This window comes from Ostrinia furnacalis, unplaced genomic scaffold, assembly GCF_004193835.3.
Source record: "Ostrinia furnacalis isolate ACB-3 unplaced genomic scaffold, ASM419383v2 OfSCF5329, whole genome shotgun sequence".
NCBI classification, from domain to species: Eukaryota; Metazoa; Arthropoda; class Insecta; order Lepidoptera; family Crambidae; genus Ostrinia; species Ostrinia furnacalis.
This window is the reverse complement of record NW_021135568.1, coordinates 45,905-68,471: the sequence shown is the minus strand read 5'-3', so window position 1 is coordinate 68,471 and position 22,567 is coordinate 45,905. Positions and strand designations below refer to the sequence as shown.

At 37.6% G+C, this 22,567-nt stretch overlaps 2 protein-coding genes and 1 long non-coding RNA gene across 3 annotated transcripts; 2 read left to right on the top strand and 1 right to left on the bottom strand.

Moving 5' to 3' along the window:
* Positions 1–12,811: 12,811 nt before the first annotated feature.
* Positions 12,812–13,131, top strand: LOC114360945 (uncharacterized). Its single transcript, XR_003656544.1, has 2 exons — positions 12,812–12,897; positions 13,093–13,131. It is a non-coding gene; the product is annotated as an uncharacterized LOC114360945 (long non-coding RNA).
* A 786-nt stretch (positions 13,132–13,917) lies between these two features.
* Positions 13,918–16,405, top strand: LOC114360967 (uncharacterized). Its single transcript, XM_028315860.1, has 2 exons — positions 13,918–14,203; positions 14,505–16,405. Exons 1-2 carry the CDS (start codon positions 14,005–14,007, stop codon positions 15,986–15,988), a joined length of 1,683 nt encoding a protein of 560 aa, XP_028171661.1. The 5' UTR covers positions 13,918–14,004; the 3' UTR covers positions 15,989–16,405.
* Positions 16,366–22,170, bottom strand: LOC114360946 (probable galactose-1-phosphate uridylyltransferase). The gene is made up of 7 exons (XM_028315831.1): positions 22,088–22,170; positions 20,924–21,087; positions 19,616–19,743; positions 19,062–19,139; positions 17,321–17,473; positions 16,638–16,664; positions 16,366–16,384 (listed from the first exon to the last, which is right to left on the bottom strand). The coding sequence occupies exons 1-7, from the start codon at positions 22,107–22,109 to the stop codon at positions 16,366–16,368; spliced, it is 591 nt and encodes a 196-aa protein (XP_028171632.1). The 5' UTR covers positions 22,110–22,170.
* Between the last annotated feature and the right edge of the window lie 397 nt (positions 22,171–22,567).

Genomic DNA, 22,567 nt, shown 5'->3' with positions numbered 1-22,567 from the left:
GAGCAACGTGCTGTCTAGAACGCCGACGTCACCGCACAGCAGAACATTCACTTCAACCTATAGTGCCTACTTATACCTACATAACCGGATAGTTCGTGACCGAGGCGTGCGCGGTGTGCACTCATCGATAATACCAACTTGTGTATAAACACATGATTACTTTTGTTTAGTAGCATTTTATGCATCTTGTGGATCAGTGGTTTCTTTGACTCCTTCAAAATGTCAAATCAAAAATCTGAGCTTCGCATAATCACCTACATGTGCCCCACTCATCCAGTGCAGCTTTACGAATTGATAATGGAACTTCTGGAAGAATCACTCGGCTGTTACACTAGTTTGCAGTATGAAAGCAGGACTCCGGGACCATTTAGGGATCGTCCGGATCCATTCACCTCGGACAAGGTTGATTTAGGTGGGTAGAAACAATAAATCGTGTAATAAGAATATAATAGTAAACTCGCCTCAAAGTTCAATAAAAATTATTAGTACGGTACTTAAATATTCACTTGGAGTCCTTAAGGCCGGGTAGCAGAGAAAATGGCGAAAATGAGGTTTTCATTTTTCATTTTTGAGGTACTAAACAGTAAAATTAAAGGCTAAGATTTTTATTGGGCATAGTTGAGGATATTTTCCAGGGCTATTAACGGATGTAAACACGATTTGATGAAGTTGACTCGATAGAATAAATTCCCAAAGTTACCTCTATTCGTTTTCTAATTATGGTTTTANTGGTAAAATAAATCTCGGAGGCGAAAGCAGGATAATACACATCTCTAAATAATTTATTAACATTGACTCTACCACTCCTTCTGAAGGAGTTGTCAGCAAGTGAAGTAGGCCATTTTGTAATAAATATTCCTTTCTTTATTTTCTAACCTCATGATTGTTTTGTTTTGATCACTGTTTTTTTTTTCATTCAGTTTAAAATACGGAACACTAAAAGAACATAGGCACTTCTTCTTCTTGTCGTGTCGACAACAAACCTACACGTGTCAGCCCAAAACTCCGCCACAAGAGTGGCGTTGTCAGTAGCCTTCATTAAATTCTGCGCGCAGTTGTTTGGGCACGCAGGGCACGACATCATGTGTTTCGAAGATAGGCACTATTCAATTGCCTATATTTACTAGAAGAACCATTGTCTTTGTCACCTAATCGAAACAGTTAACAGCTAACTACACTGCAACTAACTGTTAATTTGTCACACCTTCCTCAAACCGGACTGTCTTGACTAACTCATAATTGTCACTATACTAATTACTGGAATTCACACCTATAACAAGTATAAAGTTTAAAATGACTCTTATCTAATTTATTTGCACTCTTTTTGTTAGTCTTGTTCAATGTCAACAATTACATGACTAAGGACTTTTATTAAGTAAATAATAAGTTTAAGGGACGAAAAAACAACTGCCTTTTTTATAGAATAACATTCTGAGTCTAATGAAAAATTAGACAATATATTAGTTTTTGACACTAATGCATAGCATCAGGTAACTTTTAGATAATGACGTGTGTTTAATAAAGGACATACAGTCTACTGTAATTTGACTCAAAATCTACAAATAAGTACAGAGTTACAATAGAATAACTAATAAAGATGTACTTTAGGTGACTCCTTAAACTTCAACGCACGCGATCTCGATCGCACGCGTTGGTGTGATTGAAGCATCACTAACATTTTTGTCCCTGGCGCGATTTGAACTCTTAAATACCGCTGGCAATGTCCAGATTAAAAACCACCATGTTTCACCATACAAATGGTTTCCCATTGTGTCTGCGTATGCACAACTTGAAAAACATGTTATTGCAAAATTCGTTGCAATTTTTCTATTTTACCATAAATCGGCTGCAGTACAATCTAGGCAGTTTTGTCAAGGGCGTTGTTTACAGACTTTTTATGTCCAGTGACTAGCCAGTTCAGCTGTTTTTGCTCGTTCACCGCCGACCTCTAGCCAATAACCATTACAGTGTTTCTATGAACAATATATTTTTTATGTGTTTTATCGGGCCGGTCGTCTCTAGGCCGTCTGTTGTAATTAAAATAAATCCCCGATTTAAATTGTTTGTCGGTTGGATTGTGCACGTTTTACGTTTATCTTACGTCCACGATTCGGAGAAGATTTTAAATACGCACAAAGGTTTACGGTTACCTATTAACATAATTATTCAAGTTAAAAATAGTGTCAAACGGGAATATTCCCACCTCTCGTTCTCATCGCTACAACTCCTGTGTAGCCAGGATCTACAGCTTGACCACCAATACAAACCTAACCAATAAAGGTCAAGTTTGTCCCAGGGTAAATAGGGTAAGGGTAATAAATAGTGTCAGTATTTATTTAAAAACAAAATATAGTTTTATCAGTAAAAAGTATCAGTAAATCTTACAATTAAATAGATAAAAGATTCAAATTCTGGAAGACCATTTTAACATTGATATATTACATTACACTAAATTACCCACATATTGACACTATAAAATACATGTTTATAGCGTACATAAGCATTCACCTGGTCTGTTACAGCCTGTAAAAGTTTTACGATTTATCACAAACATAACTTTAAATGATTACATAACTAAATCGTCAAGTTATCCTTCACTCTTGTTTATATCATGATGCGTTATGCATTTAATATTTTTTCTACCGCCAATTTTCCTCTTTACATTTAGGCCATGGGTAGCGAGTGTTGCAAATTTTATAACTACGCAACTGTACTGTGTACCGAGTGAATACCAAATGGTGGGCTATGGTACATGTTGCCAAAATACTTGCAAATAAACCAGAACCATCATGCTGTACGGCAATATGCAAAGTTGGGCAATTTCGGATTTCATTTCAGCCTTTGAGAAAGTCTGTTTAAATCCAACAGTTGTTTGTTGCATTCTTATTCATAAAGTCGATGCATCGAATGTTTTATTCTGCTCACGACTCGAAATAAACACGTCAATTTATTTGAAATGTCCTGTGTCCTAGAATACTAAGTTGGGTGGAGTGCCCCAAGGAGCAACTTTGGGCCATTAAGCATTTTTATTACTTTTGAATTTAAATTGCCTTAAATTATCTTTTAGAGTTGTAATATACATCTTTATCTGAAGACTATGCTGAAGTTGTAGGGGTAAAAACATGTACCAGGTCATTGACCTTTACAAAAATGGCTGTTATGTTTGTTTACATAACTTTTCAAATTCGTCTCATCTATGTGTGTTTTAAAGTCATTTAGTTAATTGGTTAGTGCCCTTAAAAGTGACGTAGCATGTGCAGTAACTAATTTAGCCTAAAGAATAGTTACTTCAATAGGTATTCCAATTAAAACGATATAAAATTTAACGGAAACAGCGATCAAGTGAAAGATATCTTCAGATATGACTGCAGCAGTGCTAATCGTGTACTTTATGTAATTAACGTAAGGCGTAGATAGTGTATTATCAGAATTAACTAATTTGCTGTCGTCATAGATAGAGACATTCACCATTTTTATTGCTTTGACTCAAGCCCTGACAATGACTACGGCCTTGAAGTGATAAATTGAATTTGTTTCATGAAATAGTTCTAGAATTTATGTTAATCTGTGGGAATAAAGAACAAACCGTTTCAGAAATTGTCTGGAAAAAGACAGACAAAATGTATGTTAGTATTGTTTTTGTCAGTCCTCTACCCATATTAGCTTATGGTCTGGCTATTCTGACTATTATAGGGAGTGTCGACTAAATCCTCCATTTGCGTCATATTTGGTAAATTGTAGTAGATGTCCCTTTGCGTATTTTTGGCAGAATTCTCTACAGTCGACGTCACACCAAAATAAACACTGGAGCTTCTTATGTAGTCGTAATAGGAAATATTTTGCAACAAACATGTACAGGGTGAAATTTAAACCATACATAATACATTCCCCAAATATGAGACAAATTCAACGAATTAAAATGCCAATAATTAAAACCTTGTACAGCCGACAGCACATCAAGGGAAACACTGTGTCATCTAATTTCGATGTAATAGGTGTTATTTTGCAAGAAACATGTAAAGTGTTCTGGACTGTACACCAATTGGTTCATTAACGATCGAACGCGCGTGCGCACAGGCCGCGGCCTGCTTCTTAAGGTGAAGGTTCGCGGTTACGTCACCGAGAAATGCAAGTTCACAACTGCATAATAATATTATTATAGTGAACTTCTCACCTTTAGTTTTTTGGATTAAGTGGGCCTACCACGGTACCCATTTAACAGACCATTAACTAAATTCTCGTGTTTTAGGATTTTGTCTCGTTTGTGGACGGTGAATGAAAGTGGTTAATATGATTCAGTGGTACAATTTGTTTTGTTTTAGTTTTTTAGTGATTCACCATCGTAAAATTTATCATAGTTAGATTGTGTAAATTAATACAACATTTGGTTTACTTAAGTTTATCATTTAACAACTGAAATGACTGCATTTATGCTTGTAATTAGTTCCTCCTTTAAAGGAGCTAAATTAAAAATAATAACAAAAACAAAACCACACTCCATTCAATAAACTTATACTATACAGGCAAATGCAAATGAAGTACCTACTACGTATTAGGTAAAGAACCGCAGATCATAATATTGCAGACAAAATCCCCATAGGTAGGTACTAAGAATACTGATGTTGTGACACTTTCCTTATTGAATCACAAACTCAAGTTGTTTCCTTTAAACCACAATATTTATATAAATAATAGTTTTACCTCATGAGAACTTCCTATTCTACTACGAGTATAAGACACCATGAAATATCATTAAAATCTTGTTTCCCTAGAATTAGATCGAATTCAACTCGATATAACTTTTCAGACGACGACGACGACTTTTTTTGAGAAAGAAAATCATGGGATTACCCAAGGATCATTTTTTGGGTCCGTAGAAACGCAACACACCCTCGGTTTCTGAATTGAATTGTCAAAAATTAGGGGTCAATTTTGGAACCTAAAAACAAATTAGATCATTTTATTATGTTGTTCCTACACACTCATAATAGCTGTGAGACACTGTAATTGGCTAGAGTTATGTAATGTACTACGCTGTAACATGTAAATTGTCGACAAAGCTGTTGAATTTACGAACAAATATTTTTTTAATGTATCATCAATCCACAATATAACATTAAGGAAGCGAAAGTATAACTCTAACCACAAGTTGCATGCAATTGCAATTTACAACACTCTTTTAAATCAATTTTCCTCTCACATGGACTTGATTTTGATTCATAGAATTAATTATTTATCAAGTCAGCAAACATGGTTCCTTACACGGTAGTTAAAAAGTTGGTAAAACCAATGACGATTTAGCACGGGTTTGGGTCACGGTCATGGCAATCGTCAATGGACAGCATATCAAGTTAACATTGTGGCTTATGTAGGTAGTTGTATTAAGTNGTATTAAGATGGTTTTTCAGAGTTATTTCATAGTTTGAAGTCACTAATGATAATTTCTTGAAAATCAAGTCCTGCATTAGATGCTTTGGGTAATTTGTAATAAGTATTGATTTCCGGGTTATTATAGTTGTATGCTTCTTTTGCTGCTGGTGTCTAATGTAAACTTGCTTCTGATAAGGCTCAGTCAAAACGAAGGCTTTATGTGACCTGTAAAACACGGAATCATAGTTTTTTTGGACAATGTTTAGGTTAATGACGTCCTGATAAAGCTGGGAGCAATTAAAAAGTGTTTAAAGAAACAATGTGTTTCTTATTTGACAACGAATTTAGACATTTAGAGAGTTCAACAGTTGATCACAAACATACTCGTATTATCATCGATTTCCGAAAGACGTTTATTATAATTAACTTTTTTTTAAAATATAACCGACTTCAAATGCGTGAACACAAAAAAAAACAAAAAATTAAAAAAAATTGATAATACCTATTCAACAAAAAAATAATCGTTCAAATTGGTTCATAATCGGGGGAGATATTGCGTATAAAAAAGTTCAACCCCAATTTTCCACCCTTGGGGGTGAAATATTTTCTTCAAATTCGCATGAAACCACCCTTTTGATAATACCTATTCAACAAAAAAAATATCGTTCAAATTGGTTAAATTGGTTTATAATCGGCGGAGATATTGCGTATAAAAAAGTTCATCCCCAATTTTCCACCCTTGGGGGTTATTTTTTTATTATTTAAATGGGACCACCCTTGAGGTATTACCGATACGCCGAAAAAAGATTTGTTCAAATCGGTTCATAATTGACGGAGTTATCGCGTAATAAACATAGAAAAAAAAAACATACGGGTCGAATTGAGAACCTCCTCCTTTTTTTGAAGTCGGTTGAAAAGAACAGTAAAGGAACAGAAGATAAGCAAATAAGAAAAAAACAACCGAATCGAAAACTTTAGGATGAGCCAACAAGTTTGTATCTGTCTCTCTCAATTAACATGGAATACGAATAAAAGAGAACAATAAAATTGTATCACCTCAAAGCAATGTGGACACCCATACATTATGAATCATTTTCAATTACACAATATTCCCAAGTTTGTTTTCGGAGTAAACAAAATAATTTGCAACGTCAGAGGTCCGAAGATCGGAATGACATAATGATGATGGCGATTTAAGTATAGGAAACAATGCTGATCAGTTTGGGAATAATAAAGAATTTATAAATCAACCATGTGGTCATACCATGGTCTTTAAGATTGTTAATCCATAAAAATTTGAAAAGATCGAACAACTCTATGTGTTAATAGCCACGATAGCCGAACGGTGAAGTGGTCGGATTGGCCGACTCGAGATCCGAGGAACGCGGGTTCGAATCCCACCGCCGCTCGACTATTGTGGTGAGCCCACTCGTAACACAAGCTTATTTAGCTTAACACGAGGGGCTAATGGGACTATTAGTAATTTGGGCAATACAAATTGCTAATACTCTTAAAAAAAAACAAAAAATAAATTAACAGAAACACAATCATGAAAAACAATTGGAAAATGTTACCAACTGAAGTTAGTCTAGGCTTACATCAGTGAGAAAGTAAAATACTACTAGATATTTTAATTTGCACGAGTTTATTCCAATACATTATCATAATTATTTTTAACAGCGAATTCCTCATTGGTATTTGTTATCAAATATCAGTTAGAATATTTACTGCTAAATGAATGATTCATTTACCATGGGTTGATTTAACAATTAAATGTTGACTTCGTTATGTTGACTTTGGACCGGCTTTTAGACTGTGGCCTTAGTTTTTTAAAGTCCATGTTAATTTAGTGTTTGGAACTATAAATGTTTGATTGATATTTTTATGATATTGACGTCTTTATTTTAAGCTATTAGTCTAGTTTTTAACACTATCTGTATCAACTTTTTTGAAACAAGTATTGCTAATGATATGATGGTATTTGATTGTAGGGAAGTCTCTGATGTCTATTTATTGGATTGTTGAAATATTTCTTCAATTTATAGACCTTTACACTTGTCTACAAAATTACTTGCTTTTGTAACATACCTCTTGTCTAAAGTACCAACAGCACCATTCATTCAAATCAAAAATCAAATCAAATTTCCCAACACAAAACAACCTACCACCATCGTCTATTCAGAAACGCAGCGAAAATAATTAAACGACAACATTACGTGCCGCACATACATGTAACAGCCGTGTTTGTCAAACTTCGATTGTGTCGGGCTGATTGCGCAATGTACAGCAATCGGTGGAGCGAGGTCGTCGAAAGTCGGGCTCCGTCACGGGCGACGACTCCGAGCGATGCTATAAATATTTCTATCTATGTTAATATTCAATTACTACATTATAATAAAGTGTAAAGTGCCAATACACTTGAAGGTGGGTGCTAAAACCTGGTCTTTGGTCGAGGAAATGCATAAAATTGTACACCCTCCAGCCCATACCGTAAAGGCAGGGTTCAAATGTAAATGCACCCTCAGTAACTCTTGTGCATAAAAATTCATGGTAGATAAGACTAATCCAACAATTTAAACTTACCTAACCGGGTTCCATTGAATTACCGAAAGGCTAAGGATTATTTGAATGAACGATTCAGAAAACAGCTAAAGTACGAGTAGGTAGCACGATACACACTACAAGTCTACATGAGTACATAGACCAACTGTAGACTTTTCAATAAAATATTTGAATTTTAATTAGAAAGCTCTACGGGACTAATCTCGATACGATATCGTTCTCACTACTTACTTTTTTTTTTTTTTAACTCCCTGTATCAGGATCTACAGGCGCCAATGAAACCTAACAAGGGAAAATTGAGTAGTCCTACAGGAGTGCATGACGGAGAAAATGGACTGTATTTTTACATAGTGGATGACCATTCAGTTCCACGATTTTTGGTGATGGATATCTTTTAGCAAAAGAGACCAGTCTACTTCAACTTTTATGTAGGCTATCTCGATCTTTCATCATTCGTTATGAGCTAGTAAATCTTATGCAGCGTCGTCCGTACCAAAAATGCAACAATGAGGTATAATGAGGGCCGTAAAAATAGAAAACATCGCCAATTATGAGTGTTCTTAAAACTTATTGGATCCTTGACTATTGAAGCGAAACAAAAACTAAGGCCCCGGCCTCATTTCAGGCAAAAAGCCTATTCTTGCTCCACTTCTGAACCATTGTCTCTGGTTCCGGCTTGCAAAGATGAATATTGGCACAATGTGCTTCGATGATTAACCAACCGAAGATCATTAATGCAGTACAATCAAATACTTGACTATACAAATAGTTAAACCCAAACCACAAAATAATAATGACACTGGGTTTTCCAATATCCAAATCAAAGAGAATTTATTTGACTAGTTAATAATCTAAATAAAAGTATATCTCCACTGCAGGGTATATGTTTCCCGTATTCATCTTCTTCTTCTTCTAGAAGATTGACAGATTACTGGTTCCAGTTACTACCTAGACTGTGCAAGATAATATTATCTCCTCATCATCATCAGTAAACGTCCTCAGATGAACACAGGCAAATCTTCCCCTCAACATCAATCAGAATGAAATGGAATTATAAATCATCTTCATCATTAATATAACTTATGAAATCACTAACGAAACAAACAATATGTACAAAACCGTCGGTTCCCATCCATAAACAATGGTGTCACTTAATAAAAACATATTTTTGACACCAACAAAGCCTACTGAAACGGTTTTCTATAAAAAGCGGTTTTTATGACAAGGAAACAGTTCCCAAGCCGAGATGGTATCGCGAAGGCCATGGAACAATGCGTCGTATATTATAAGCAGCACGTGGCAGTTTCAAGTGTGCCTGATAACAGGTGATTCGTTTTACTATTGATGTATCTGTCATCAGGCTGATCTTAGAGCGGAACGTAAAGAGATGACCGTCGTTTTGGGATTGCTCTATTTATATCTACGGCCTGATCATGACTATCCATCAGGTGAGATGCAGGCCAAGAGCTTCCTCGTTGAGAATTAGAAAAAAAGGGTTGCAGAGTCACTTTCTACTGCTGGACAAAGGCCTCCTCCATGGCTTTCCATAACAACCGGTCCTGCGCTGCCCGCATCCAGGTTTTTCCCGCGACCTTCACCACCCTATATGGAAAATAATCAAGTCCAGCAAATAAAAGGTCGTAGGCCCCTATTTCCCATTAGGCACTCTGGTGTGCTCAATGCCCTGTGATCGAGGATAAATCAGCTCTATAAAAAAACCTGTGAATACTAATAGCAGTACCTAATCGCAAAAATATTTCATAACTTTACCCCTTTCCCTTTTTTTTGAAGGAAATATAAAAGCAGCCCTGTATTATCTACTAGTCTAATGTCCATGCAAAAATCTCTACAACCTTTACGATGACCGATACCTGTTGCCTAGAGCTACGGCCTGAAATCCAGGTCTTGAGATTTCAGATCTTTTGACATTATCATACTGTCAAGATTAAAGATAAAATAAAGAATAAGAATGAACTTATTTCCTGTATGATTTCGTGTTTTCTCAGCAACACTTAAAATGCTGTGTCAATTTTTCATCGTTACTCATTTACAAAACGTCATTTCTTTATGTTACTTGCATATTTTACCCGTTCATAAATCAAAAGATAGCATGCATTTTGTCAGCTGCCATTTTTGAATTTATATCGTTTGACTTGAAAATCTCAACCCAGTTAAATTGATACGATAAAAACTCGAAGATCAATCGGCTCTTGCTACAATGCTGCTTTGTACTCTAAACATAGCAGGCTAAATGAATTTTATGTTCTGCATGTGAATCACTATGAATCAAGATAGGTTTGGGTACTATACTTGGATTTTTTCATCGGTGATAAGACATTTGAAAAGGAGACGTATTTTTGTAGCAGTAACATACAATTTCACTTGCAAATATTATTCAAAGTATGGAATTTCAATCGTAAAAGTTCTCTGAGCTTTTCCATGACTACAAGTGTGCTTCAGACGCGACTTCCATCAGAGTAGAATAGTTATGGGACCACCATCCCCATTCCTCCCGTGGATGTCCCAAAAGGCTATTAAGGAACAAATATGCGAACATCTGGCCATCTGGCATGCGTTTGGAGTGTAGAGCAAATCCTCCATTTGTCTCTGGTAACTTAGAGCAGGTCGTGCCCCTGCAGTAGATACTAAAACAGTTAAATCCAGAAAAAACTAATAAATTAGTAACATATCCATCCATACAAGTTCAATCCAAAACTTACCAAACAACGCAATAGGCTTGAACCATTCGTTATGTAATCTGTAAAAAATCCCATTGATTAACCTGAAAAACCCAAAATATTCTGTAGAACACACAGTTTGTTTATTCTAGAAAACGGCGTACAATGTGATAATTTTAGAATCTTTTACAAGAAACCTAACGACACACATTTCAGATACGATGACAGGATGATGGATCTCCGTGCCCGAATCTCTATGATAAGATAAAGTTAACGTCTTTATATTGTTTCAACATTAAGTATATTGTTTATGAAAACTAAGGCCGAGGATTGTGAAACTTTTGGTTCAAACAATACCATATCTTACGTCTTACCATGGAATCTGTATCTTTAAATAAACATCAAATTATGTTATGCTACACTTGACTAATCTGATTGAAAAAGACGCTGATAAAGGTGACTGAGTTTCTTCCACCATTTCTTCCCAGCACCGGCCCGTATGTTGTCCCAAAGTGGTGGTAGGGCAAGCTATTTGGAACGTGTATAAGCGCTCTAAAAGGGCCTAATTACTGAGTAAAAGCTTTAAATTTGAGCATAGTTGTGTCAAGAGTTCGCACCAATTATTGGCCCCAATACCTTTCTTCTATTTCTAACCCTCGCGTGTAGAACTGTAGAGTCATTACAAAAACATACACGATATATGAATGATTTAGCTACAATTAGGTGTTTAAAGATACTAGTAGGGAATTTAGTGCAATGATTTGTATGGAGACCCCTCCACTTTGGTATAGAAGGCTCATTATTGCACCAGTTGTTCTTTGGGTGCTCCTGAGTAGATTTCCGTCGGTAGACATCGGGAGCCCCCCCTGTGGTAGAAGGGGGAGGGGGGGCAAGTTTCCTTCTGCCGCGATTCACTTTAAGGCCCATATCTTCAAAACTATAGGTATTAGGGCAAGTGTGGTGTCATTTTCGGATAATTAAAGGATGGCGAATTCATTTCTAGAACAAACTTTTTGCCTTTTCATACAAAAAAATAGAAATATTGAGAAAAATTCACAAAAACCATAAAGTATTTTTTTAAATAAACGTCGTTTACTTTTAAACCATTGGAGATAATCTAATAAAAAAAATATGTACTGAAACCTACATTTACCAGGATTATAAATATATACCATTGTATGGTACTTTTTTCGAAAAAAGTAGGTGAAAAAAATTTTTTCTTCAGGACACAGCGGGCGAATTTTACTGCGCGTCGGAAAAAAATATTTATTTTATCCATGAATTCATACTATTTGGTTCATAAGCAAGTAAGGATTATTATTTTAGAATTTATTTAGAGTTCCTGGCACATCAAGCTAACATGATTTGTATTTTTTCTTCAATTAATTTTGAACTCTATGATTATACCTACATTTTTGAAATTCTTATAATTCCGTAACCGAAATTATCCGAGACTTTCGGATAATCTGAAATGATTTCATATCCGTGACCGTAACCGAAACCGGTATAATATTATTCTAATATCCGTAACCGTATCCATAACCGAAACTTCATATCCTTATTATCCCTGTTACCAAGTACAAGTGCAGACAGAGCAGGTAGTAAAGGCGCGCGCGCACGGGTGACTTTTGTCACAGTATGTTAACTACTAATTACTGTCATGGTGATAAAAGTTTCTGTGACTGACTGTACGGTAGTCAGTCACAGAAACTTGAATTTTGGGCACATTAGAATAATAATTTTTAACCAAGGTAGATAAAGTTAAAAACGGGACTATTTCCAAAAAACCAAAAATTGTCGACAATTACAGCAAAAATTTACCAAGTGTTGTACCATTTTGGAATCCTTACTAAATGCGCCAAATTATGACGTCACTTGCCATACTCGCGTAGTACATTTTTTTTTCAGTACAGTCAGTTTAAACTAGGCAAAATATTTATTTTGAAAATTTTTTTGGGAATAATGTATTTTTTTCATCCAAGCTGGAGCAGCTGGTTTTGTAATTTTGATAACAATTTAGAGAAGCATTATTCAGGGTTACATAACAAAAAAAAAATTTCGAAAAAGTGAAGATTTGTGGCAACACGAGCAAAAGGACCGTCACCTGGAATAGAATTTTTTGATTTTTTTTAAATGCCTATTATTTTTAAAATATGCCACATAGATTTTTTTTTATATTTTTCTGATAACCAGCACAACTTGCCTCAACACCCAGTTCCGGCTTGACGTTACATTACGGGACACCCTGTATATTAAGTAATTGATTGACAAGTACACATTTGACAAGGTAAATTAATTTTCATTTAACAAAGTAGTATGAATCTAGAAACAAAACAGACAGTAGGCATGGTAGATAGATAGATCAATCACTTGTTTATATGCTGTACTCTTTATAATATTAGTGTAGAATGTAGATGTAGAAGATTACAGACTTACGGTGGCTTTTTGCTCTAAATTTACAAATATTTCATATATTTTACAGGTGGTGAGAAACATGTAGATCTGGCCTGCTTACAGTGGAGTGGACAGAACCAACGTGAGATTGAACGTGTGAATTTATGGAGAACATTAAACTATTTTACTATAAGTCTTAACGCAACATATTTTATATTATGAGCTACATACAAATGTCAATCCGTGAGTACATAATATAAAAACTAAAACAATGTACTGTTATCACAACAGTAACTGTAATCTTTTAAAATCCAGTAGTTTTATTGCTTACTGATTTTCGTAAACAAAATATTTCATGTTATATTTCATCAATAAAGTTTTATTTTATACTTCAATAGTTTTATTTTTAAACACATTACATGAAACGGAACGGATCATAAAAAAAGTATGAGAGGTATATATTTAATCTGTGAGCGGCAGACGCCATATTGTTTACAGCGCCACCTACTGGACAATCTAGCTCGGTACCAGTTTGTTTATCGTTCAACAAATACTAGGGCCGTTTCCTATCTGTCTTTAGACATACTCTCTAATCTGTGCGAAACACGCAGGTGACGTTCAGAAACTTGCTTGTTTGTAATTTTTTTTCTTCCTAAAGTTTAATTATTTAATTAAATTTAAATGAGAGAAGCAGTATTGTGAGTTCTCATATCGAAATTATTTAATAAGAGGCTTGTTAACACAAGTAGCATTTATTGAAAGTAAAGAAAAAAATTATACAATACCTACTNATATATTTAATCTGTGGGCGGCAGACGCCATATTGTTTACAGCGCCACCTACTGGACAATCTAGCTCGGTACCAGTTTGTTTAACGTTCAACAAATACTAGGGCCGTTTCCTATCTGTCTTTAGACATACTCTCTAATCTGTGGACAGTATGCTCTCTGGGTTTTTCTCAGTGAACCAAAGTACCTAACATTTTAAAATAGTATCTAAAATGCCAGAATGTTGTGCAGTGCCTATGTGTTCAAATAGAATAGGCGGGCATAAGTTCCCTGCAGATGCAGATCGAACAAAACAGTGGGTTGAAGCCATTCGCAGACCTGACTTTACTCCGTCGAAACACAGCGTAGTGTGTAAACGCCACTTCACGGATGACGATTTTGTGATGCCGCAGGATTCGGTATTGCAAAGACGTAAGAATTATTTATTAATAGCTTTACCCCCAGGTAGGGGTGCAGTTTCGTAAAATCCGTTCTTAGTGAGCACCTTCGTTCTAAAAGAAACCTCCATGCAAAATTTTAGTTTCTGAAATTTCGTGATTGATTTGAGTCAGTCAATCGGTGACCTTTCGCTTTTATAGATATAGAAGCTTTATATATTATAGATAACTTTAGTAAAGTAACTTTAGACACCCTGCAGACTAGTCTTTTAGTGGAATATTTTGTTTAGGTTACAGTTTTTTAAAGTAAATAATTTTAATTATTACTATTTCAGCCAGACCACAGTTGAAAAAAACTGCCGTGCCAAGTATCTTCCCATGGAATAAACCAGGAAACCCGTGGGGGCGACCAAAAGGGAGTGTTAGAAAGAAATTCACCGTCCCAGCACCCATGAACGATGAAAAAGAGAAGGGCGACGTGGAAATCCTGACTTCAGAAAGTCAAATCTGTGATGCATCGACTATAAATGATAATAAAAATAAAGTCAACCCTGTACGTAAGAACCTTAAAGTTTTAAAAGTTCAGAAAATTGGTTCATTACCAACAAAATTAAAACGCAACATAAGCAAGATCAATAAGGATAATCTGAATTTAATTCTGAACAAAAAACTCAAATACTTGACTTCTAATACCAATGAGCAACCTATAACTATTAATATCAACAATAACATTAACACAATACTTAATAACCTTAAAGAAATAAAAATTAAGAAAAGTACACCTGCAGCGAAGCCAAAACGCAACTTACCATCGAACAATGTGGATTTAATTATATGCGAAAAGGTTCGTAAATATTTGGATTCTAACACTAATGTGTCTCCAGAGACCGATCTCTGCAGCTCAAATCAAAATTTTACGAATTCAAATACAAGTTATATTGTTCCAATACCATCTGCAATTTGTGAAGTATCTTACACTGATGATCATCAAAACGAAGATTCAAGGAAAACTACGCATAATAATATTCAATTTCAAACAGATGCTATGGTACAATGCAACCTGTGCCAATGCTCGACGATTGAAAAGCAGAAAAGAATTTTTTCAATTGACAATTTAATGGACACAACAAATCCTGCCGAAGTAAAATATTACACGGGTTTTGCAGATTACCAACAATTCACCGACACATTTAAACTTTTAGGAGATGGCGTTTATGATGTTAATAAGTTTCATAATACTAAGAAGTCACTAACACTGCTCGATCAATTCCTATTAACTGTTATAAAGTTACGAAGGAATAAACCGTTGATAGAATTGGGATTCAATTTTTGCATCAAAAAAGAGACTGTTGCGATTGTATTGAAGAATTGGATTGAATTTTTGTTTTGTAAATTGAAGGACCCTTCGATGCTATGTCATACAAATTATGGAAGTGAAAGACCATGTATTATTATTATAGAAAGCCATGGGAATGAACCAGAAAATGTTCCTAGTGAGTCTCCAGAGAGTCCAAAGGTACATTCCAGCATAAGTGTAAAAGTGTGCGTTGGAATTACTGATAACTCCATTCACGTTTCAGAAGCATATCCGGGTAATTTGGGTGATGACGAAGTGAAGTTGAGAGCTCGATCCGAATGTAATGAATTAAAAGAGTTAGCTAGTGATTCTAACGTAAAATGTGTTACAGTAGTTTTGTCCAAAACATACACAATCCTAAGCAAGAAAATGGATCCTATGTTATTGCCGTTAACAAACAAAATTGTTTTTGTGTGTTTCATGTTGTCGAATTTTAATAAAGAAGCTAGAAAATACTACTAAAATACTCTGCACCGACAGAGTAAATACAAACGAGTAGGTCATCTTCATAGAAACGCACTGAGCGCGGTTTGTATGTGAGCGCGCCAATACGTATGCGGAGCGCACGCACACACTGAAAAAATTTTGCGTGGATTAGCGTTAGCGGGGTGTTGCGCCGAATTTTGTAGGTGTGTGCGTGCGCGCCGCATACGTATGCCAATGTAATACGCTCACATACAAACCGCGCTCGGTGCGTTTCTATGAAGATGACCTACTCATTTGTATTTACTCTGGCACCGCTCTGCCTTGGTGGAAATCGGGCCAAATGGTGTTTCGTTGTTGTACTTGTGTTACGTACACTACTGTGACATGATAATTATAATTAGATTTTGTAAGAATTAGCAAGATTGAAAAAGACTAATAAAATTATATATTTTATTTGGTTGTTGATTTCTTTACCAATTTGTCTTAGATCAACTGATTTGACTGAGTTTCTAGCTAATCTTTTCTTTGAAGTTCTCTAGTGCAGCGGTTCCCGAATGGTGGTCCGCGGAACCCTGGGGTTCCGTGGAAAGGCCGCAAGGGTTCCGTAAAAAATGTTATCCCACGTTTCGTGACCGACGTTGTTCGCTCGCACCGACTTGTTTACGCACAAGGGAGGGGCAGGGCGTGCGGGCGGAGTAGTACGGGGGTTCCGCTAGGAAAAGTATAATCAATTAGGGTTCCTTGGCAAAAAAAATTGGGAAACCCTGCTCTAGTGGAGACTACGTCTCTGTAAACTACCTATACTTACCAAGGGCCAAAGATTTGCGTAGGGTCTAGGCCTTACTTGAAGGGTCGATCACCTCTAAAAGATAGCAGGCGGGATTTATTATTAAACATTTTACTTAAGTCTGTCACCATAACATTGTTGTGTTCAGACAGTTAACTAGGTCTATTGTTTGAGGATTCAGGGTGAAGCTCACTTCCACCTTCTGCCTAATCACCACTTTCTATCAGGTGAGATACAGGTCAAGAGCTTCCTTGTTGCATTTTTAATAAACATACATTTTTTTTATGCATAACAAGGCAGGTATTTGACCACAATCGCACCTGTTATGGTACATTTTGGGGCTCCATGGCTTACGGGTCTGTTCCCACCTCTCGTTCCCACCGCTGCAACTCCTGTGTAGCCAGGATCTACAGCTTGACCGCCAATAACCCAACCAGTGAAGGTCAAGTTTGTCCCGGGGGAAAGTTAAACTGCCATTGGACCCGCAAGGAAATTAATCAGAAGAACATAGGAGGATGCTCCATGGCTTACCTACCTACCATGTACCTACTTAACTGCTAGAATAGGTAGTCTAATATTACCTGTCCTTCACTCGTGGCTCGTTTGGCATGAAGCTGGATGCCCAAATCTGGCAATGGGGGTGGGGGTTGGAGCACCCCATCACAGCGCCCTTATTCTCAAAGATTTGCACCCAGGTGTATCGACGACCCAGCTCTTTCATTTGGTTCACCCATCTGAACATAAAAGGTTTCAAACATGATAAGTGGTGGTGGATAGACGCCCTCGTATAAGGTAGCAGGATGGCGCTGGCTGCAGGCTACCAACCGGCCAATCTGTAAATCATTGGGGGAGGCCTATGTTCAGCAGTGGACGTCCTGTGGCTGAAATGATGATAGTAAATAGTAGGCGCTCTTCCCTTGGGTGTCGTAAAAGTAAGTGAACAACAGGCCTCTAATCCGTCTGGCCAGCGTGGGGAGTGCATGCCAAATCCTCCATTTGCTTTTGGCAAATAAAATAGAGAGCGTCGAGCTCCTGCATTGGAGACGAAGGTCCATAAATATTACCAAAGTTAAAAACTCAAATCAATCTCAAGTCATCTGTAAGTATAAGTAGATCGTGTCATCCACGAAGACGCGCCCCACCATTCGTACGCTAATTTTTGATTGTTATCGCTACACGCTAAATTATTCATGAGTGCACACGCACACTACATTAACCCTTAACCGCCTACCATACGTCTCACAGACCCTGTCGATATAATAATTGTGAATATTTTTGCGCTGGAGTGTTGCATCGACTCGTTAGTTTCTGTACCTTTTCCCCGCGCCCCTCAGCACCGCACAACGGCTTGTCGAGGTTGGATGTGCGCGCGTTTGCTTCAGGTGAGTAAATAAATACCAGAATGGGTCTGAGAGACCCCTGTTAGGAGGTTACGTAATTTTTTGTATGAGTGTTTTTTTTATTGTTTTAGTTATAATGGCTCTTAGTGAAGCTGAAATTGAACGTTGGTTGAACAAGATCTGCCAGACGATGAAAACATACCAAACGACTAATGCAGCGATGTGGAGCCGGTTGAAATTAATCTTGTGCTGGAAGAAAGTAGCGTGTCTGATCTGATTCCGAATGCGAAGGCTCAACAGTAATGCAAATAAACTCTCCATCACAATGTGATATTCCCTCAGTAAAATTTACAAAAAAACGCAAAACACAATACATGTCTTTCGAATGCAAAGCGCCAATTTGCCTCGAATGTTCGAACAATATGAGTCTGGATTGCCGTAAAAAACTCTAAGTTTAGAGCCTGCAATTTTTATTAATTGATTATAATAACGAGTTTTATTTTTTTTATTCTAGTTCCTTGTTGATTGAATTATATAAAAAGTATAAGAATAAGTTCCTATCACTTTAAATATTTTTTAGGATCTCATTTTCTATAAGTAATAGTAAGTAAGCCAAAAATAAGAGATTATGCTAATTATTCGGAGTTTTTGTAAAGGTATCGTTGATTTTCACATTCTTCTTTTTTAAAATAAAGAGTTTAATCATTTTCATAACAGAATTTTAAATTAAATGTATACCCTACCTTAATATTTATCGTAATCGTATCATTTTTTATTCTGGGGTCCCACAGACGTATGATAGGCGGTTGTGTGACAATAATATGTGCTAGGTGGTTAAGGGTTAATGACGCTCGAACTCCCCGCACGCCGCGCTACCCTCGACCAAAAATTGGTGGGGCGCGTCTTCGTGGATGGAACGATCTTTAGAAGCTCTTTTGTGATGGTCTCAACATTGAAATTGAATGTCTGGTTCATTACTCACTCTTCAATTACTGCCAGTATTTCTTCAACGGTCATCAGGGGTATAGTCATTGATGATTCAGGGTGGAAGCACATTACTCTGTAAAAATGAGGTAAACACTTCTGTACATTGTTTGTAAGTTAAATTACTTAGTAGTAGTTAGGTAAAAGTATAGGAATCGAATCAGAAATGAGGAGATCCGTAAACGAACTAAAGTCACTGACATAGCCCGACGGATTAGCAAGCTGAAGTGGCAATGGGCAGGGCACATAGTAGGTACGCAGAACTGACGGCCGATGGGGCAGCAAGATTCTGGAATGAAGGCCGCGTACCGGAAAACGCATGTCCACCCTCAAGGTGGACCGATGACATCATAAAGGTAGCAGGGAAGCACTGGACGCAGGCCGCTACCAATCGATCAACATGGAAAGCATTGGGGGAGGCCTAAATGTTCAGCAGTGGAAGTCCTATGGCTGAAATGATGATGATGATGATGATAGTCTATCACATCATTCATATCATCATCTATCATTGATAGAACACTTATCTGCTTTAATGAAAACCGGGCTTGATACCTGCAGGTTCCTTTAGCCTGGCTGGCTTGGAACAGTGGATGATCAGGCGTCGGAGGCTGGGGCACTCTCTCCAAGAGCGCTGGGAAGTCGTTCGTGAACACGTAGGTTGACGTGTAGACTGGGTTTCGCTGCAAATAAGGTGGTAAGTAGGTAAGTAAGGTAGGGAAAATAATTTAAAAATTAGATAGAGTCACCGTTATTCGTTGTTCGTGACATGCAAAGTGGCCGAAAAGTTCGCTACACGTCTTTGTTACCATTGGAATGGTTGCGTTGTCACCTTTTTGGCTACTTTGGGTGTCACGAATTATTTGACGCCGCTGTATACCAACGTGTTTCTAATTTTGAGGGTAGACGAAATCCTCTATTTTGCCTTTAGTAATTAAGAGAGTCGTGCTCCTGCAGTGGAGACCAAATTTGACCTGAAAATGATGATCATTTGTAATTCGAGGTGCAGTAACGACTTTAGAAATGTCGCTGGCAGAAGATGGATGCAACAATGTAAAAATAGCATGTTGGGGAAGGTCACAGGACGTCCATTGCTGAACATAGGCCTCCCCACTAAATTCCAGATGGCTTGATGGTAGCGGCCTGCATCCAGCGCCTTACCTGCTACCAAAAGTCATCTGTCCTTATGGACGGACGTCGTACGTTACGCTCGCTGGTACGCTGCCTCCATAATATAATCTCAAGCACAGGATAATGATGATGAATATTGAAGTGTTGTACCTGTCCATTAGCTCTAACAGCGCCAGCCTTCAGCGGGTTATTCGGGTCTGGCGCCTGCTCCTCCTGTCCACCCTCCGTTTGTCCGCTCCACGGCCTCAAGCAGCGGTGAGGAGACACCAGGATACACTCGTCTTTTAGAGGATTTTACCAGGCAAGGCAGAGATGGCACCAGTATCCTATTGAGAGTTCTGCCTGTCCATTAGCTTTGGCGAATTAGGATAATGACATGGCTTGACAGATTATAGCAAGCGATGGGACAGCAAGATTCTGGAATGGAGGCCATGTACAGGCAAATGCAGCGTGCAACGTCTACCCAAATGATAGTCAGATGATCTTATAAAGGTTTCTGGAAGCCGCTGGATGCAGGCTGAGGCCGCTTCCAACCGGTTAATCTGGAAGTCATCGGGCGAAGCCTTAGTCTGTAGTGTGTAGATATGTCCTATATCTAAAATGGTATCTTTTTTACCCACAACGAGGAAGCTCTTGGCCTGCATCTCACCTGATGAAAACCAGGAAGAAGATTGAAGCGAATTTTAGCTAGAATTCTTAACCACGATGATGAGATTGAGGAGTTGTAGGTACCTGTCCATTAGCTCTAACAGCGCCAGCCTTCAGAGGGTTGTTCGGGTCTGGTGCCTGCTCCTCCTGACCACTCTCGGTCTGTCCGCTCCACGGCCGCAGGCAGCGATGAGGAGACACCAGGATCCATTCGTCTTTTAGAGGATTATAGCGGACATGCTGGTGTTCTGAAACACACGTTAGACGATTTATACAGGGTTTTGTCAACCGTCATTCGCTTTGCACTGGAGGGAAGTCGAACCTTAACTTCAAACTCCTATGTTATTAAATTTAATTTCGTTGCGGGTCCAATGACAGTTTAAACCCCCGGGACAAACTTAACCTTCACTGGTTGGGTTATTGGCGGTCAAGATGTAGATCCTGGCTACACAGCAGTTGCAGCGGTGGGAACGAGAGGTGGGAATAGCCCTGTATCAGGTGTCGCTTTAAGTATGGATCAAACAAAAAGGATTGATTGTACGGTTCTAATAGAACAACTTTCCCCACCAAAAGAAGTTTACATTTTCAGCAAAACTGAGTTAGCGTAAGAGCTCTTTCAAATAAACTGACTTCCCTACTTAATGCTTTTTAATTGCATAGATTGGAGTTACCAAATAGGTGACTATTTAGATACTACTGCTGATATCGCTAGCTCAACAGAGTGAGAATTGCTATCTATTTCTATAAATGAGTAAACAACATGCCCTCCTGTGTTTACAGAGTGATTCCTCCGTTGTTATTGTATAGTCTAGTTTATGAGGAAGGTATTCTGTTCTGTGATTATTTAGGTACTAGCAAGTACTAGTACTTATTCTGTGACACTAGTGACCAGCGGATATTGTAGGTCAGACTCGTACCTACTTCGAATTACGTACAAGATGTGCGTATCCAGTAATGTAGCTGAGCCGGCCGCTTTGGAGACGGGCATGGCAAATAATCATCAAACAATACTTACTTAGTTAATCTAAATTACAGTGCACTCAAACTTTATTGGTTAAGTAAATTTTATATTGCTTTACATTTAAGATAACTTCATTCATTCAACCACACTTGTACACATAAATTCGCTGAATTTACCGAACAAAACACGCTCGTGTTTCCTAGTTCTTAACTTTCATTTCCTACTAAAGTCGATGTAAGTTAATCATTATTAAATACATCAAAATTTAATCTACTTTAACCACTAACCTGTAGGATTGAACTCTGTCATTTTGGAACTGTTTTCCCACCAGTTTGTTGTCAACACACGTGTTCGTTGAATGCCGGGTAAAATGACACTGGTCCAATGTTGTTGTAGCGATAAAGTGGTAATACAAAGATTAAGTAATAGCGCAGATGAGACATCGTTTATTGCTATTTTTAGATTGTGCCTACTTTGGTTATATGCAATGATCCTTCGTTCGTTTCAGCCGAATGACTCGGGACTATTCCCAACTCGTTCCCACCGCTGCAACTCCTGTGTAGCCAGGACAAGGTCTTGTTATCACGGCAAAAAGCGGCCTAAAAACAGTTCCTGCAAAAAAAAATCTCCGTGGGACAAGCCCTAACGTCTACTGCTGGATAAATTCTTCCCCTAAGGATTGCCTGTGGTCCTGCACTGCCTGCATCAAGGTTGCGGGAAGTAACCTTCGCCAGATCGTTGGTTCACTGAGTTGGCCTGCCCACACT

What these genes read in the sequence shown, in the direction of transcription:
- LOC114360967 (XM_028315860.1), top strand. Translation starts at nt 14,005, where the DNA reads ATGCCAGAATGTTGTGCAGTGCCTATGTGTTCAAATAGAATAGGCGGG. An exon ending in GGATTCGGTATTGCAAAGAC is followed by an intron (nt 14,204 to 14,504) that starts GTAAGAATTATT and finishes TTACTATTTCAG; the next exon opens with CCAGACCACAGTTGAAAAAA.
- LOC114360946 (XM_028315831.1), bottom strand. Translation starts at nt 22,109, where the DNA reads ATGACAGAGTTCAATCCTACAG. An exon ending in GACAGAGTTCAATCCTACAG is followed by an intron (nt 21,088 to 22,087) that starts GTTAGTGGTTAA and finishes CGTGTGTTTCAG; the next exon opens with AACACCAGCATGTCCGCTAT. An exon ending in CTGTTAGAGCTAATGGACAG is followed by an intron (nt 19,744 to 20,923) that starts GTACCTACAACT and finishes CCTTATTTGCAG; the next exon opens with CGAAACCCAGTCTACACGTC.